Source organism: Haliotis cracherodii, unplaced genomic scaffold, assembly GCF_022045235.1.
Source record: "Haliotis cracherodii isolate W230 unplaced genomic scaffold, xgHalCrac1.p SCAF_4, whole genome shotgun sequence".
Lineage (NCBI taxonomy): Eukaryota > Metazoa > Mollusca > Gastropoda > Lepetellida > Haliotidae > Haliotis > Haliotis cracherodii.
This window is the reverse complement of record NW_027266297.1, coordinates 24,713,119-24,729,363: the sequence shown is the minus strand read 5'-3', so window position 1 is coordinate 24,729,363 and position 16,245 is coordinate 24,713,119. Positions and strand designations below refer to the sequence as shown.

Sequence of the window (16,245 nt, the reverse complement as noted above, 5' to 3'; positions counted from 1 at the left end):
TTTTGGATCCAGATTTTCCCGGGTTGCTGTCGCTTGTTTGTGGAATTCTCTCCCTCTCACACTGAAATCAAAACCAACTCTCCTGTCTTTCAAATCCGGATTTAAAATTTTTCTTTTCTAACGTTACTTCCAGTGACATTCATTCAGACTCTTGTATATATGATTACAGATTAAAATTTCAAAAAGCAACAAAGAGGGTTTGGGTGATCCTGGCAGAGGTCAGGACCCCCCTTGCCCCCTCTACACGCAGCCCAGACAGCGAATGGGACTTCTCCCAGGAAGCTATGCCAAGTCAAACCCACCCAGGACTTTTCGGAGAATGTGAAGACTCCCCAACACTGGAGCCTTCTGCATTACCCAGATTGTCAGAAGGGATGTATTCCGGGTACTCTCCCAATGTCTGTCAACATTGGGATTGGGAGGTACCAAACCTAAGGCTCCGAGAACAATGGAGAGTCGGACAACTTGGTACTTGGGATGCAAGCGTGATATTTCGAGAGCAAGGTTTGCATATTTGCAATGTTTCTCCTGAATCTCGTCAATCACATTATTGTCAAAAGGGACCGAAAATTCAATAATATAAATGATTTCATTGGATTTATCAAAAAGGACAAGATCAGGTTTGGTGGCCTGGATAGGTCTGAGGCTTTAAACGGGTCTCTTCCAAAGAATTTTTTATTTATCATTTGCCATGACGCCCTCTACATATTCGTACCATGGATGGACCTCTGTGTCAAAACCACATGGATGGCGAAGACGGTAATAAAATGATCGAGCCACTCAATCATGCCGCTTAAGATACTGTATTTTAACCAAAGCTGGACATCCACTGACAGTGTGTTGGACAGTCTCATTAAATTCATTACATAATCTACATTTCAAATTTACATTTTGAAGCAAAATCACACATTGACGGTTTCGAGTGGGAAGTGACTGATCCTGAGCAGGCCAGTCGACTTCATCCAAACGAATCACTCAGCATGGTTGCTGAACTTCTCGGCACACTGCACATAAACTCGATGCAGTGGTCCTTCAAATAGCCTCTCCTTGAGTCTGGGCCGACTTGATATGGCACTTCGCTTGGTTGTTACTCATTTCTGTACCGTCCAGCAATACAGAACCATCAACAAAATCAACACTGACATTGAGATTATGTCCCACATCCTTAGCGAAAACTGTGAAATGCCTTGTTTTCATCATGGGTCTTGACATGCTTCACAAGAGGATCATCAGACAAAAGTGCTCAAAACAATTTTATCATTAGGAGCCTCAACGTTAATTAAACCACGCTGTCCCATTATGATTGGTAAATATAAGCGATTGAGGGAAGAGCGAGAGTGGTGGGATCTATTGTCTGACATGATTCTTTGTGTGATGCATTCGTCACCACTCGTCCCTTTCCGTAACCTGCACGACGACTCGTCCCCCTATCGATGAATGTTATGTGCGAAAATACGACAAACCAATCAGAATGCGCGTATGATTTCGAGTTCTTTGTCAAATAATCCCTCAGAAATAATAAAAATATACCCAAGACAGTTAAATGTGTTCAACCATACTGTATAATTCCGCACGTCCCGATGTGCATTAAATTGAATCTGAAATATATACCCTCGTGTAACCTTGATTTAGGTAACGGTTCTGTATAATATTTTTTTAGGTATGCCCGTTTGCGCTAAGACGGAACCCAGTCGCAAAAATGGCCATGAGAGGGGCACGAGTCGCTATTCGGCTTGTCCCGGAATAACACGAGTTGGTCACGAATGTGTGTGATAGTGTCAATATGGTGTCCAATCAACAACACACAAAAATAGGAAAGGACGGGTACAGTCAATTCCTTTCCACTGATTTACCCGCCTGAACTAGATAATGCGCGCATTAATATCTATTACTTCACAGGGTAAGTGGTGTGTCAGTCGGACAGTGAAAGTAGCCAATATAGTTCCAACTGAAATCTGTTTCTTATACAGTGTCGAAGCATCATATACGCAAAAAACAATTAGGAGATTTCACGGATCCAAAGCCAAATAGTGACAGAACTTAGACATTTCTGGTCCAGAAATAGAAGGTCGTGTATAATTATCATAATTGTGCGTGTTCTGAAATGAATTTCATCAAGTTGGATAAGCTGTCACTTCAGTTGGGACATTGTTTTCGTGGACTTTCGAAAGGGAGTATTTTCTGATGCACTTTCAAATCCCCTCCTGCCAAATTCTAACGGTGGTGGTTGACGGAGATGGTAATGGATATGGATCAGAAAAAGGTTTGTAAACACCATGTTGTCATGAATAAAATGTCTTCAAACAAATTTTATTATGTTATATTTCACTTTCATTGTCGGTTGTTTCAATATGAAAATACCTGTTCGTGGGTTTCAGAAAAAGTTATCAAAAAAATGAACAATTATTATTTTCTCAACAAAATTTATTAGATATCACTCTTTCACTTATTTTGAATGTGTGAATCTTTGAATTATACCTCCCCACCCTGAAATGAGAACCGTCCTAACGTGTCCCGGTTGTCATGTATCTGCACTGCACTCTCACTTATGGCTGCCAAAGAAATTGTTAACAGTAACAGTGCTGTTAAAGAATTACAGGAAACCAGAAGACAACCCAGTACTGATGCACAGTGTGATGCTGTTCAACATTAACACGTTGACTGTCTGTCCCTGCTGATGTGATGTTGTTTTTTCAAACAATTTTTATAATGTTATAGGCCTATTTTACTTCATTGTCGGTTGTTTCAGCTTAAATTGTTCCGATTCTGGTCACCATAGAACATGTCTCTAACAGTTTCATAAACATTTCATTTGTATGCAAAAGATATGCCTTCGTTAAATCTTTTAATGTCATCATCGAAGCAGTCAGGGTTGCGGCCTAGAACAACATCCGATATCAAACTACCGTATTTCCTCTATTTGACACTATACGCCGTCTATTAATTTCGCGAGAGCCCTTGACTCGGCGTGTATTAGAGACCTGTCTGGTATTAGAGACCCAGCGTGTATTAGAGGAAATATAGATATGTTTTACAGTTCATATGGGGGTGATCGATCGGCAGCCATTTTCTGTGAATCGATATGTCGATATATAGACTTGCCTTTGCAGGTGTTTGTGACGGGTGTCACCCTTGGAATAGGAATCGTTCTGTGGACTTCATTTTAGAAGAGTTTTCTTGTGAAAAAAAAAAAGTACAGTCGCATATAGAAGTCAACATAAAACATTATTGTCGTCACGAGATGTTTCGCGATCATATGGTATCACCACTATTTGATAGTGTTTTATAAATATTCTCGTGATATATTTGTAATCGTTTTATGGGCGGCTCCGCTTTTAGCAGATTTCTTTTGATAAGTTAAAGGGGTTTTGTTGCTTTGATTTATGTCAGAGAAAGACCGAGAAAGGATGTATTCGTGAACTTATTGTTGTGCAAACCTTCTGTGTCGTGTTTTCAGCCTGACATACATGTGAGTTAACGCATAAATATTGATAATTCATGACAGAATAGGCAAAGCTACCGACAATACACACAACGCATTTACAGTAGTGTATCAACAAAACGCCTGGTATCATGTGTCTCAGTAGGAATCAGTAGGTATTACAAGAACCAAATACATGGACACTAATGTTAGTGTGTGTAGTAGAGTGAAAGTACAATACCTGGAAGACTTCATGATCAGCTGAAAACTGCGTTTTTGTGGAGAAAATCCCGGGTGACCAAATTGTTGTGTTGCGTACAGCTGTTGAGGATCGATTCGAGAACAACTGGAGAGAATATTTTACTTTTTCAATTGTATTTAGGTTTATACATGTTTATGACTAAAATGTACTTTCAAAGAGTTAACCTTAATGAAAATGTAAAAAAGTAAATAATTCAAAACAATATTAAAAGCACAGGATTTTAGGTAATGGTTATTATTACTTCATAAGTCGTCAAAATATTACTTAATGAGCCATCAAATTATTACTTCATACGTCACAAAATTATTACTTCATGTCATCAGTATATTGCTTCATGTTATCAAATTATTACTTCATAAGTTATAAAATCATTACTTCAAACGTCAATGAATTATGGCTTCATAAGTCATCCAAATATTTCTTCATAAGTCACAAATGATTACTTCATATGTCATCAAACTATTACCTCATAAGGCATCAACATATTACTTCACAAGTCATCGAATTATTACTTCACACGTTAATAATTTTTTACTTCATATTTTGTGTACTAGTTTAAGTGATAGGTATAATCCCATGAACGAATGAGAAAATTTATCTCCGTAGTTTTTTTCATTGCTTCAGAATGATCTGGAACAATTTTTATATTCTCAAAACTGCCTTAGTGTTTCTATTCAATCTAAGTCACGTAATGGTCTGTCAGATCCCTCCGTGGTTTTGTTCGCATTTAATCATCAAAATTTGCAAAATATGTTTGATATCTTTCCACTTTACAGTAAAAGTATGGAGGTTGACAATCAATACTTTTAAAACAAACATTTTAAGGTTTTGATGGTTCAAAAAGAGACAAGAGTAAACATATCTTATTAAATGGCTCACCAATCGAATGTGTTAACGATTATAAATATCTTGGAATCCACTCTACGAACAATAACTCTTTTAAAACCTTTATAAAAGCAAATTGTGAATCTGCCACAAAGGCAATATAATTTGTATTATGTAACAGTAGAACATGTAAGCTATCATTAAAATGCCAACTATATCTCTTCGGTGCTATGGTAAAACCAGTTCTGTTGTATGGTTCTGAAATTTGGGGTTTTGAAAACTGTAAAAGAATAGAATCTGATCATGTTCACCTTAATACATGTTGTATGGAGACCTTGGAAGAGTACCTTTAGTTAACGCTATTAAATGCCGAATGATATGTTTTGGGGCTAAGGTCTCATCTGGCAAAGAACAAAAGTTATCAAGAATCCTATATCAAATGTTATAACATTAATCCTTTACAAACAATAGCTGTCATAAATAGATAAAATGTTTGGAAAATATTTTTAATGAAACGGGTTATAGTTTTTTTGTTGGTTAAGCCAACAAGTTGTTCTTTCGAATGTCCTAAATCTATCATTTCTTTAAGATTATCTGATACAGCAACTCAAACATGGAATGCAGCCATTAGAAATTCTTCACATATCGCATATTTTAAAACAGAACCCGTTCTTGAAAAGTATTTATCATTTATCCCTTTCTCTTTGGCTGTTAAATTTCTCTTTTTCAGAACCTCATGCCATCATTTACCTATTGAATTATTTACATGTAGGTGGCACAAAGTCCTGTCAATGAGCGAACGTGTAAACTCTGCGACATGAGACATGTTGGTGTTGAATACGGTTACGTTTTTCTTTGTCCTATTTTAAAACCCCAACGGAAAATATTTGTTCCAAATTCATATGTTAAAAACGTGAACTTCGTTATACCATCTAACATTCTGGGTCAAACAGGTCTTAAATATGAGATAGTTAGTTATCTGTGCGCAGCTGGTACTCAGCCAACACCCAATGTAAATACTTTGGGTGTGGACAAGAGAGGCTTAGATTTGACAGAAAAGAAATATTACTATTTAGAAAGGAACATTTTATGGACCTAGAATCTGTCAAATAATAACAATAAAAATTAGTAAAAAAATATATTTACTTCAGAGAGGCCTATTTCAAATTTGAACAGTTGGTTGATGGTATTATATAGATAGAAGTATTTAATCAAGGCTTTTGATGTTGGATTATAGGGAATAATATCGTTGTACGCCTGAGAATATAGAATGAAGCTGTTATATTAAAACTGTTTTATGGATGATAATATAGAAGAACTTCCAATATAAATACATTCGACAAACAACATGTGTATGGAAGCGTATTAGTGCCAAAGTCTAAGTTTTTTAGACTGTGGCACAAACACGCTTCCATGCATGTGTGTGTCTTGACTTGTTACATAAAAAATGGTCCAAGGGTAGAGAGGGCATGGGCAACCAAGTCGTCCAAAATTCTGCATATCGCTATACAGAGACTGTTATGGTCGTGGGTTCGAATCCCTGATCTATCCTGATTATAATTGCTTGGTTGTAACTATACACATTACCTTCGATTTCAACAAAATAAAATTGTGAACCCTATGGTCTGTGTCATTCTGAGCTTCCATCCAACTGAATTACCATTTCCTAACGGCCTCAACAACATCCCTCAATCACTCGATCGTTATTTTAATGCAACCGTTATCCACATGCAGCATCCGCCAGTCAGATTATCAGTGCACATCATGTGTATTCGGCTGAGGATAGGCTCACCTTTTCGTGAACACCTGGTATCATCACTATTTGATAGTGATTCATAAACATATGCTAATTATACAAGCTATCACAAGCTATATATTGCTTATTGTCACTTACACCTGTATCAGTGCTATTAGATCATGTGACATACGTTACACTTGGGCCAGAACACGAACATAATTATGCTGTTTAGAAGTTACCTAAAACACGACAGAAGTATAAAAAAGTATACTAAATAGACTGGACCCATGAGAATAAGAATATATCGAACCTCCAAAACAAAATGTGAGTAAATACTCAAAGGCTGAAAACAGTATCTGGAGCCACGAAGAACAAAATAAACAAAATACAATCAAAACACTTACAGTAAACTACGGTTATTACAAACTCAAAGGGGCCATTAATTTCGTTATAACCGTAGTTCGTTATATACATATGTATAGCATATATACAGTTGTGGTCGGGACCAAAAAATTCGTCATACCCGTCAGTTCGTTATAAGCGTGTTCGTTATAAACGTAGTTTACTGTATTTGTTCTGCTGACTTAAAAAAATGCCGTCATTATGTTCGTCTTATCAAAGTTAAAAAGTGGGTGAGTTTTATAATTTATTTAATAAACTATTTTCACCGCTTTTACCAATGAGCCAAATGTTTAAATAACGCTAAAATAGTGTTTGATTTGATTGAATTGGTTACAATTCAAATTGGTTGAATTGTGTGTCACGAACTTGTGTATACAAAGTTTGTATTTTTGCAATGCAATTACATGAGTTTTGATCAAAGGAAAACGTGCTGGTCCTTGGGCCACATGATTAAAAATCATTTTTCGTTTTTTACTACTCAATACTCAAAATGAATTTCCTAGATTAAAATGGGACATGCTATTATGTGTACTGTTGAAAAAAGTTTTCTTTGTGATAAACGTTTTTGATAAGATATGAAATTATTTCTGAACTATTCATATTTATGTATTAATTACGGTGTACACCTGTACCATAAACATTTATGGTTTATCAATTATAAAATTATTTGTGAAATATTTATGTGTGAGTGCTATTTGCAGTGTATACCTGAACGATAACTATATAGTTTAGGTGCAGTATGTAAAATGACCTTGCAAAGTAGGCTGAGTACATATATCCACAGTACCTCGTACGTTCTAGACATGTATATCCCCCGTACTTCGAGCTATTCGCACGTTCCAGACAAGACCTATCTGTACTACCTCGTACAAGTCATACGTTCTAAACAAGACCCTAATAAATTTACCACCGACCCTGTCAACATTAACACTACCAACACTACCAGCGCTACCGACCCTGTCAACATTAACACTATCAACACTACCAGCGCTACCGACCCTGTCAACATTAACACTACCAATACTACCGAACCTGTCAACATTAACACTACCAGCACTACCGACCCTGTCAACATTAACACTACCAACACTACCAGCACTACCGACCCTGTCAACATTAACACTGCCAACACTACCAGCACTACCGACCCTGTCAACATTAACACTACCAGCACTACCGACTCTGTCAACATTAACACTACCAACACTACCGACCCTGTCAACAGTAACACTACCAGCACTACCGACCCTGTCAACAGTAACACTACCAGCACTACCAGCACTACCGACCCTGTCAACATTCACACTACCGACACTACCAGCACTACCGACCCTGTCAACATTAACACTACCAACACTACCAGCACTACCGACCCTGTCAACATTAACACTACCAGCACTACCGACCCTGTCAACAGTAACACTACCAGCACTACCAGCACTACCGACCCTGTCAACATTAACACTACCGACACTACCAGCACTACCGACCCGGTCAACATTAACACTACCAGCACTACCGACCCTGTCAACATTCACACTACCAACACTACCAGCACTACCGACCCGGTCAACATTAACACTACCAGCACTACCGACCCTGTCAACATTAACACTACCAACACTACCAACACTACCGACCCTGTCAACATTAACACTACCAGCACTACCGACACTGTCAACATTAACACTACCAGCACTACCGACCCTGTCAACATTAACACTACCAACACTACCAGCACTACCGACCCTGTCAACATTAACACCACCAGCACTACCGACCCTGTCAACATTAACACTACCAATACTACCAGCACTACCGACCCTGTCAACATTAACACTACCAGCACTACCGACCCGGTCAACATTAACACTACCAACACTACCGACCCTGTCAACATTAACACTACCAGCACTACCGACCCTGTCAACAGTAACACTACCAGCACTACCGACCCTGTCAACATTCACACTACCGACACTACCAGCACTACCGACCCTGTCAACATTAACACTACCAGCACTACCGACACTGTCAACATTAACACTACCGACACTACCAGCACTACCGACCCTGTCAACATTAACACTACCAGCACTACCGACCCGGTCAACATTCACACTACCAGCACTACCGACACTACCAGCACTACCGACCCTGTCAACATTAACACTACCAGCACTACCGACCCGGTCAACATTAACACTACCAACACTACCGACTCTGTCAACATTAACACTACCAGCACTACCGACCCTGTCAACATTAACACCACCAGCACTACCGACCCTGTCAACATTAACACTACCAACACTACCAATACTACCGGCACTACCAACCCCATCACCACCTATACTATCATCCTCGTGTCTGCTAAGAGACACTTGTAAAATGATCATGAGGTAGTGTCAAATGAAAATTGTTGGTTCAGGAGAGAGAGGCGCCATGTGTTATATTATATAGACATATATATTTTAATCGCAGTTCATACAAAGTTAGTTAATAGGTTGAAATGGGTACAGTACATTAACATCTTAATTAATGTTTACGTTCTTGGTGAACACCATTTATCTCAATTCAATCTGTCAAAAACAAGTTCCAACAATTCAACATGATACAAATATGTGTCGGTTAAATACATACGTAAGATGAGGACTATTAAATTAACAAAAGTATTAACAACACATATTTCGTGTAAATACGTATATTTACTTAACCTATTTCTTTGAGTATGTGTGCGTTTACGAGTTATAATGATAACTGGACGTTTGTAAGGCGCTAGAATCCAGTTGAAACAACTGCTCAAGGGCGCTTGTTGAGACACCATCCCACTAGATACATTGACAGTACATTGTGTCTACATGCAATGAAAAGCATGATCACAACAGTCTGCGGGAAAATGATTGCATTGATGTTTATTCTAAGCCTCATGAAAGAGGAAAATTTTAGTTTTGCTTTGAATGACAACGACTTCTTGGATACCCCTTGATAAACAGGTATTTTAATATGGGCGTAGATTCCACACACTATTGTGAGACGAAAGACGTTTTATGTTATTTATATATATATACAAATAAACAGATAGATAAACATAGATAATGTGCTATGAGGGCAACCAAACATTCGGTAAATTACTGCAATTACTGCTCTGTTTTATTCAGAGTGACCAGCTATTTCAGACTTTCAATCTATATTCTTCAATCTAGTCGAATGTAAAAGCCTTATACATATTGTGCAGTCCATTTGGTTTTTTTCTTTGGTTTACACTGCACCCAGCGTTACTCCAGCTATTTATACAGCGGCCTGTAAATAATCGAGTTTAGACCAAACAAACCACTGATTGATAGTGTAAGCAACTATCCCCGCCGTGAGGGTATGACGACACGCCATCGACCAAGTCCCCGAGCTGACCACCAATTCGGACAGCTCTAAGGACCAGCATAGTTTGCTGGGGACCTATTCTAACCCGGAATCCCTACTGGGGTCTATTGTAGTATCTACCTAAACAGGGACTAAGCATAGGCATGGGCAATAACGCTAGTAACACAACTCACGAACATCAGTGTAATCTTGTTTGATAGGCATTACTTAGAAGTTGACGGATGACAAAATAGAGACAGTTTTTATGGATAACAACTTCTTTAATACTGTAAAAAGCGACGTTTCGGTATAGATCCTTATACCGTTGTCAAGCAAGACTGAATGACGGACTTACTTACTTACTTACTTACTTTGGAGATTTAACGTGCGCTTTCCGACTGATGCGTATTTCGCACACGGGCCCTGCCAGGCCATTTAATGTGTTTCCGAAAGGGGCGAGGGTGGTCTGTGCAACCCAAGAGGGGGCTTTAGGGGTTGCTTATATAGAATTTGGGAATTTTTAGATTTGGAATAGATGGCGATGGGGTTGGGGAGGAGAACTAAGGGAGCTGGGTATGGTGGATGATTGTTTGTTTATGTGATTTTGATTTGGTAGGTTATTATGGTTTTAGATGCGTTTTATTAGTTCCGTTTTGATTAAGAATACGCCTAAGGCCTTGAAGTTTTCTAGTTTATTTTGTGGGTTTAGTATTGCTTCTAGAGTGAGAGCCTTGTTTAGATTGAGGGTGGTTTGTAATGCGGTTCGATGTGTTAGGTAGTGTGTGCAGTGGATGAGTGCGTGTTCTGGAGTTTCTGGTTGTTTGCAGTGTGGGCAGTTACCTGTAGTGTGTTTTTAAAAAAAATTTAGGTGGTTATTTAGGTTGGTGTGTCCTGTTTGGAGTTTAGTGATTACTCTGTCGATTTTTTTTGATGGATGGAGAATTTTTGGTTTGGTTAGTGGTTTGCTGAGCACTCTTTTGATTTGGCTATTTGAGTTTAGATATAGGTTATGCCATTTTTTTGTGATTTTTTGTTTGTTTACACTTTTAATTTCTGATTTTGAGATGGGTAAGTTTAAGCTTATTTCTGGGATTTTGAGGGATAGTTTAGCTGCTTTATCGGCGTTTTCATTACCGTATATTCCTACGTGGGCGGGTATCCTCAAGAAGGTTATTTGTTTGCCTGCCTTAGTTAGGTCGTTGGAGCTTTTAAGTATTTGATTTATCAATTTAGGTCGGTTTTTGGTATTTTTGTTTTGGAGGGCTTGTAGTCCACTTAGGGAGTCAGTAAGTATTAGGATTTTTTGGTGGTTTTTGGATTCTTGATTGTGGAGGGCTGAGGCCATGCCCATTAGTTCTGCCGTGAATATTGATTGGTTATTTGGGAGTCGGAAGGATTGTGTGGTTTTAGTTGGTTGTGTGGTATGGACTCCGAAACCCGTGTGTTTGGAGGTCGGATCTGAGGATCCGTCCGTGTAAATGTGACACCAATTTGGCCAATTTTTGTGTATGTATGCTAGTGTGGTAGTTTTAGCTATGTTTGGGTCGGTTTGTTTATTTATTTGGCTAGCTAGTGTTGTGTCTATTTTGGGTATTTTAAGTTTAGGGGTGAAGATATTTGATTGTTTGCAGTTTTGTTTAAGATTTTTAATTTGGTGTTCATTTAGGTAGTTTGTTATTCTTTGGGATATTGGGGTAAGTAAGGGGTGTTTACGAGCTAGAGCTTGGTTTTTAGGGCTGATGTTTTGGTTTATTAAGTTTGGGATGAGAGGGTTTGATTGGGACGTGGCCCAGAAATTTAAGCTTAGCTGTTCCCTGCGTAGACTTAGTGGCATTTCTCCTGTTAGGGCCTGAAGTGAGGTGTAGGAGGTGCCATGTTGGGTGCGTGTAATGAGTTTGAGAGCCTGATATTGTATTGAGTCAAGTTTTTTAGATAGAGAGTTGTTTAGGGTGTTGTATATGGCGCAGCCGTAGTCTAGTTTTGATCTAATTAGTGATATGTAGAGAGAGAGGAGAGTATCTTTGGAGGCTCCCCAGTTAGAGCCAGTTAGGCATCTTAGGGTGTTTAGGTCTTTACTGCATTTAGTTGTTAGGTTTTGGATGTGAGCATCCCAGGTGAGATGTTCATCGAAAATAAGTCCTAAGAATTTGGTTTGTTTTTGAAATTTGATTGTTTGATTGTTTAGCTGGAGGATTGGGGAGGCGGGTTTCATGTTTTTATGTTTGAATACTATTCCTGTTGTTTTTTCTGAGTTAAGGGAGAAGCCCCATTTGTCAGCCCATTGTTGTATTTTATTAAGAGATTTTTGGAGTAGATTTTTGGCCATTTTCATGCTTTTAGTGCGGATCCAGATGGCTCCATCATCCGCGAATTTTGATGTGTTTACTTTAGGGGATAGACCCTCGAATAGATCGTTTATCATTATATTGAAGAGGGTGGGGCTGAGGATACTGCCCTGTGGAGTGCCATTTTCTAGGGGACATTGGTCCGATAGAGTTTGGTCTATACCCACGGTTATTTTACGATTGTTTAGGAAGTCCTGGATGTAGTTTATTATCTGACCTTTGAGTCCTATCTTTTTAAGTTTTTGTATTAGCCCATCGTGCCATACCATGTCGAAAGCTTTAGAGAAGTCTAAGAAGATGCCTGTGGTATATTGTTTATTTAGTTGTCCTGTCTTAATATCTTGCTCTAGTCGGGCGAGGTTATCAAGGGTTGAGTGGCCAGGAGTGAAACCGCTTTGATCTGGGTTTATGATGTTATTTTGGGTTAAGTAATGTTGTAATCTATTTTTAGCCATTGATTCCATTACTTTACATAAGTTTGAAGTTAGGGATATTGGTCTATATGAGTTAGCTTGATTAGCTGGTTTATTAGGTTTAGGGATTGGTATGACTAGGGCCTGTTTCCAGGGAGTAGGAACCTGTCCGTTTAGGTAGATGAGATTGTATAGTTTGAGTAGTGCCTGGAGTAGTTTTAGGGGGAGTTTTTTAATTATTTGGTAAGAGGTTAGGTCTAATCCTGGGGCTGTGCCCTTTTTCCTGTTTTGGATTAATGTTAATGTTAATGTCCTGTTAATGTTTGGTTCTTTTGTGGGTTTGTTTTCTGTTTTAAGTTTATCTTGGAATTTTTGGCTGAAGTTGCATAGTACAGACGGACATAGTACAGAATATATATAGCAAGTGGAGGATTAACAGTAGAGGATTAACAGTAACAACAAGGGCATACATGAGTGGGATAACATAGGTAGGTGTGACAACAAAGGGATGATGCTATCACAACACGATGGACAGAAAACACATAGCTAGAAGCCAATGGGGGCATGAACCCAATAAACAGGTGATTATTGTTTGATGAGTTCATAGTAGGCGGATGGGATGAAATAGCCTTGATCTCTGTTGATTGATGGCTTGTGGCGGCGAATGTGGACTGCTTCTGTTAGTTTTCTTTTGGTGAGATCATGGAGGTTGTTGGCGAGGATTTGGACGTTGTCCCAGTTGATGATGTGATTGGGACAGTTGATGATATGGTCCGAGATGGCTGATTTGCTGTCGGATTTGATGGTGGAGGTTTTATGCTCTTTGATTCTGGTGTTGATTGGGCGGGATGTTTCACCTACGTAAGATTGCCCACAGTTGCAGTCAATTTTGTAGACTACACCTTTAGCCTCTTGGGGTTTAGGTGTGTTCCTGCCGTTGGCTCTTTGCATGGTGTTAAGGGAGTTGGAGCTGGTGAAGTGGGTGTCGATGTTGGCTTGCTGTTTGAGGAGGCGGCTGATGATGTAGGAGGCTTTTCCTATGAACGGGAGGGCGATGCGGAAGGGCGCTGATTCGGGTTTAAGGGTCGCAGGTCTGGGTGTGGGATAGAGTACAGAGGCGATGACTTTGTCGACTAGTTTGGCTGGATAATTGTTGAGGTGGGTGAAGACTTGGCGGAGGTGTGCGATCTCAGGTTTGGGGTCAGCAGAGGAAAGGTTGATGGCACGTTTGGTAAGGGTGGTAAGTCTTGGTTCTAAGAGGGTGGTTAGAGTTGAAGTGGATATACTGGTCGGTGTGGGTGGGCTTCCGGTAGACACTGGTTTGGATTCTGTTAGCTGAGTTTCTACAGACGAGGACATCTAGGAAGGGTAGTTGGTTGTCCTTTTCTGTTTCGATGGTGAACTGTACTCGGGGGTGTTGTTGGTTAAGATGTTGTAGTAGCAGGGTTGGGTCTTGGTCTTGTTTGAGGATGACAAAGGTGAAGTATGTGGTGGAGATACAGGCGGTGGTGAGGGCGATGATGGATTCGGTGGTTAGGCTGGTTTCAGGAGGGGTTTCAGTGATGCGACGGCGGAGAATTTGCAGAGTGTCATCTATGGGTACGTTGGTGAAGAGGTCTACTACATCGTAACTGATGATTTGATCTGGATTGGTGATGTACTTGAGTTTGGAGCAGAAGTCCGTGGCGTCAGAGATGAAGGAGTCGACTGTTTTTCCTAAGGGGGCAAGGATTCTGGTTAGGTGTTGGGCCGTTTTGTAGAAGACAGTATCTCGGGAGCACACAAGTAGACGGGCTTTAGGAGGGTTCTTGTGGATTTTGATGGTGGCTCTGGCATAGGGTGGCTGGGGGTGGTTGATGGAGAGTTGGTGGTGAAGAGCTTGGCTGATTTCAAAGTTGTCTTTAAGTTGTTTGAGGAGGGTTTTATGTTGGCGGAGGAGTTTGGCGGTTGGGTCCTTCTTGATCTTGGAGTAGGTGGTGGGGTCTTGGAGGATGTTGTTCACTAGCTCATGGAAGTGGACAGTGTCCATGATGACTGTGGCCTTGCCCTTGTCAGCAGGGGCAATCTTGATGGTGTTGTCATCCCGGGTTTTTTCAATGGCTTTTGTCTCAGCTCTGGTGAGGTTGGGGTTTTGTGATTTGGTTTTGCCAAGGATGTCACAGATCTGGTGACGTAGGTAGTCAACCTTACCTCCTGGTGCCAGTTGCTGAAGCCCTTTCTCGATGTTGGAGATGAAGTGATCGTGGTTCCGTAGTGGCCTGGTGGGGATGTACTTCAGGCCTTTGGACCGGACGTTGGTCTGATCTGTAGTAAGTTGCTTTTTGCTGAGGTTGATGACGGTCTTACAGTGGTGCTGTTTTATTTTAAGTTGACTAGGGGTGTTGGTTTGGGGCTCCTCGGTGAGGAGGTGATGAAACTTGTCGATGTGGTTGGCTTTGGTCTTTGATCAGTATAATCAAGAAGAGCCTGTCATTTACCTGACTCCAGCGTGCAACAGTATATTCAGACCATTACCCTATATGTTTGTCTTACAACAATTATGATCAATTATGATCAATTATGATCAATTATGATCAACCACAATTTGACGCCTTCAACAGCACACTTGAGCATTTGGAGAATATTCTCATTTGGAATCCAAATTTAAGGTTGAATCACTACGACAGCATTTCGTGTACCCCTCACCCATCCGCCATATATCTCATCTAATTTATTCATTTGTATATCAAACCAGCGTTCTGCTCTGGTTCTTACGTTCTTGGTGCAACAGTATTTTCATATAATATTATGAAAGTTGGAGTCCACGATTTCATTACGCATCATGTAACGACCAGTGATTGTTGGCGGCCAAATTTGCGCTTGCGCAGTGAGGGTGAGTTTGAAAGCTGAAAAAGGCCGCTTTGCATGACGGTATACGTGGCAGATGTTGCGCACAAACAACTGTATTGTAGTAAGTATTGTATACACGCACTACTCATCACCACGACCAGTCAAACAGCTGTCAATCAGGGCTAGGGATGTCAGTTGCGTCCAATAGGATGTGAGGTGCATGTGACCACGCCCAGCGTAATATCCCCACTAGTTCAGTAACACCCACGTGAATTAAATGCTCTTCCACCCCTCGGGATATGTATGGTTGATATAAATACAAAACCTGCCTGTTCTACAGGCCTATAGGACTCTCCACAATGCATGTTGCATTACTCTCAGACACAGTCTCATCTTGAGGCTTCTGTCGGCTACATATTGTATAGTTTTCCCTTCTTTATTTCCCTTCATTATTTCCATCCCTATAGTAATACAAAGCATTTGGTGTGAAGATTTCAAGATTATTTCACTTATATAACGTTTGTGTGTGTATATGTGTACTAGTCCGGACAATTTTAAAGTTCTTGCCAACTGTGATGTGGGTGAGGTGAAATTGGGTTTAACGTCGCGTTTAACGTGCATGCAGGTGTATGTGTGTGTGTGTCTGCTTG

The 16,245-nt window shown here is 40.0% G+C and overlaps 2 protein-coding genes and 1 pseudogene across 2 annotated transcripts; 2 read left to right on the top strand and 1 right to left on the bottom strand.

Annotated features, from left to right (window-relative positions):
- The first annotated feature begins 4,672 nt into the window (after positions 1–4,672).
- Positions 4,673–5,607, top strand: LOC139479342 (uncharacterized; annotated as a pseudogene).
- A 1,844-nt stretch (positions 5,608–7,451) lies between these two features.
- On the top strand, positions 7,452–9,038 carry LOC139479341 (mucin-2-like). The gene has a single exon (XM_071262200.1). The coding sequence runs from the start codon at positions 7,452–7,454 to the stop codon at positions 9,036–9,038; it is 1,587 nt and encodes a 528-aa protein (XP_071118301.1).
- A 177-nt stretch (positions 9,039–9,215) lies between these two features.
- LOC139479340 (uncharacterized) lies at positions 9,216–16,054 on the bottom strand. Its single transcript, XM_071262198.1, has 4 exons — positions 15,971–16,054; positions 14,114–15,206; positions 13,628–13,908; positions 9,216–9,230 (listed from the first exon to the last, which is right to left on the bottom strand). Exons 1-4 carry the CDS (start codon positions 16,052–16,054, stop codon positions 9,216–9,218), a joined length of 1,473 nt encoding a protein of 490 aa, XP_071118299.1.
- Between the last annotated feature and the right edge of the window lie 191 nt (positions 16,055–16,245).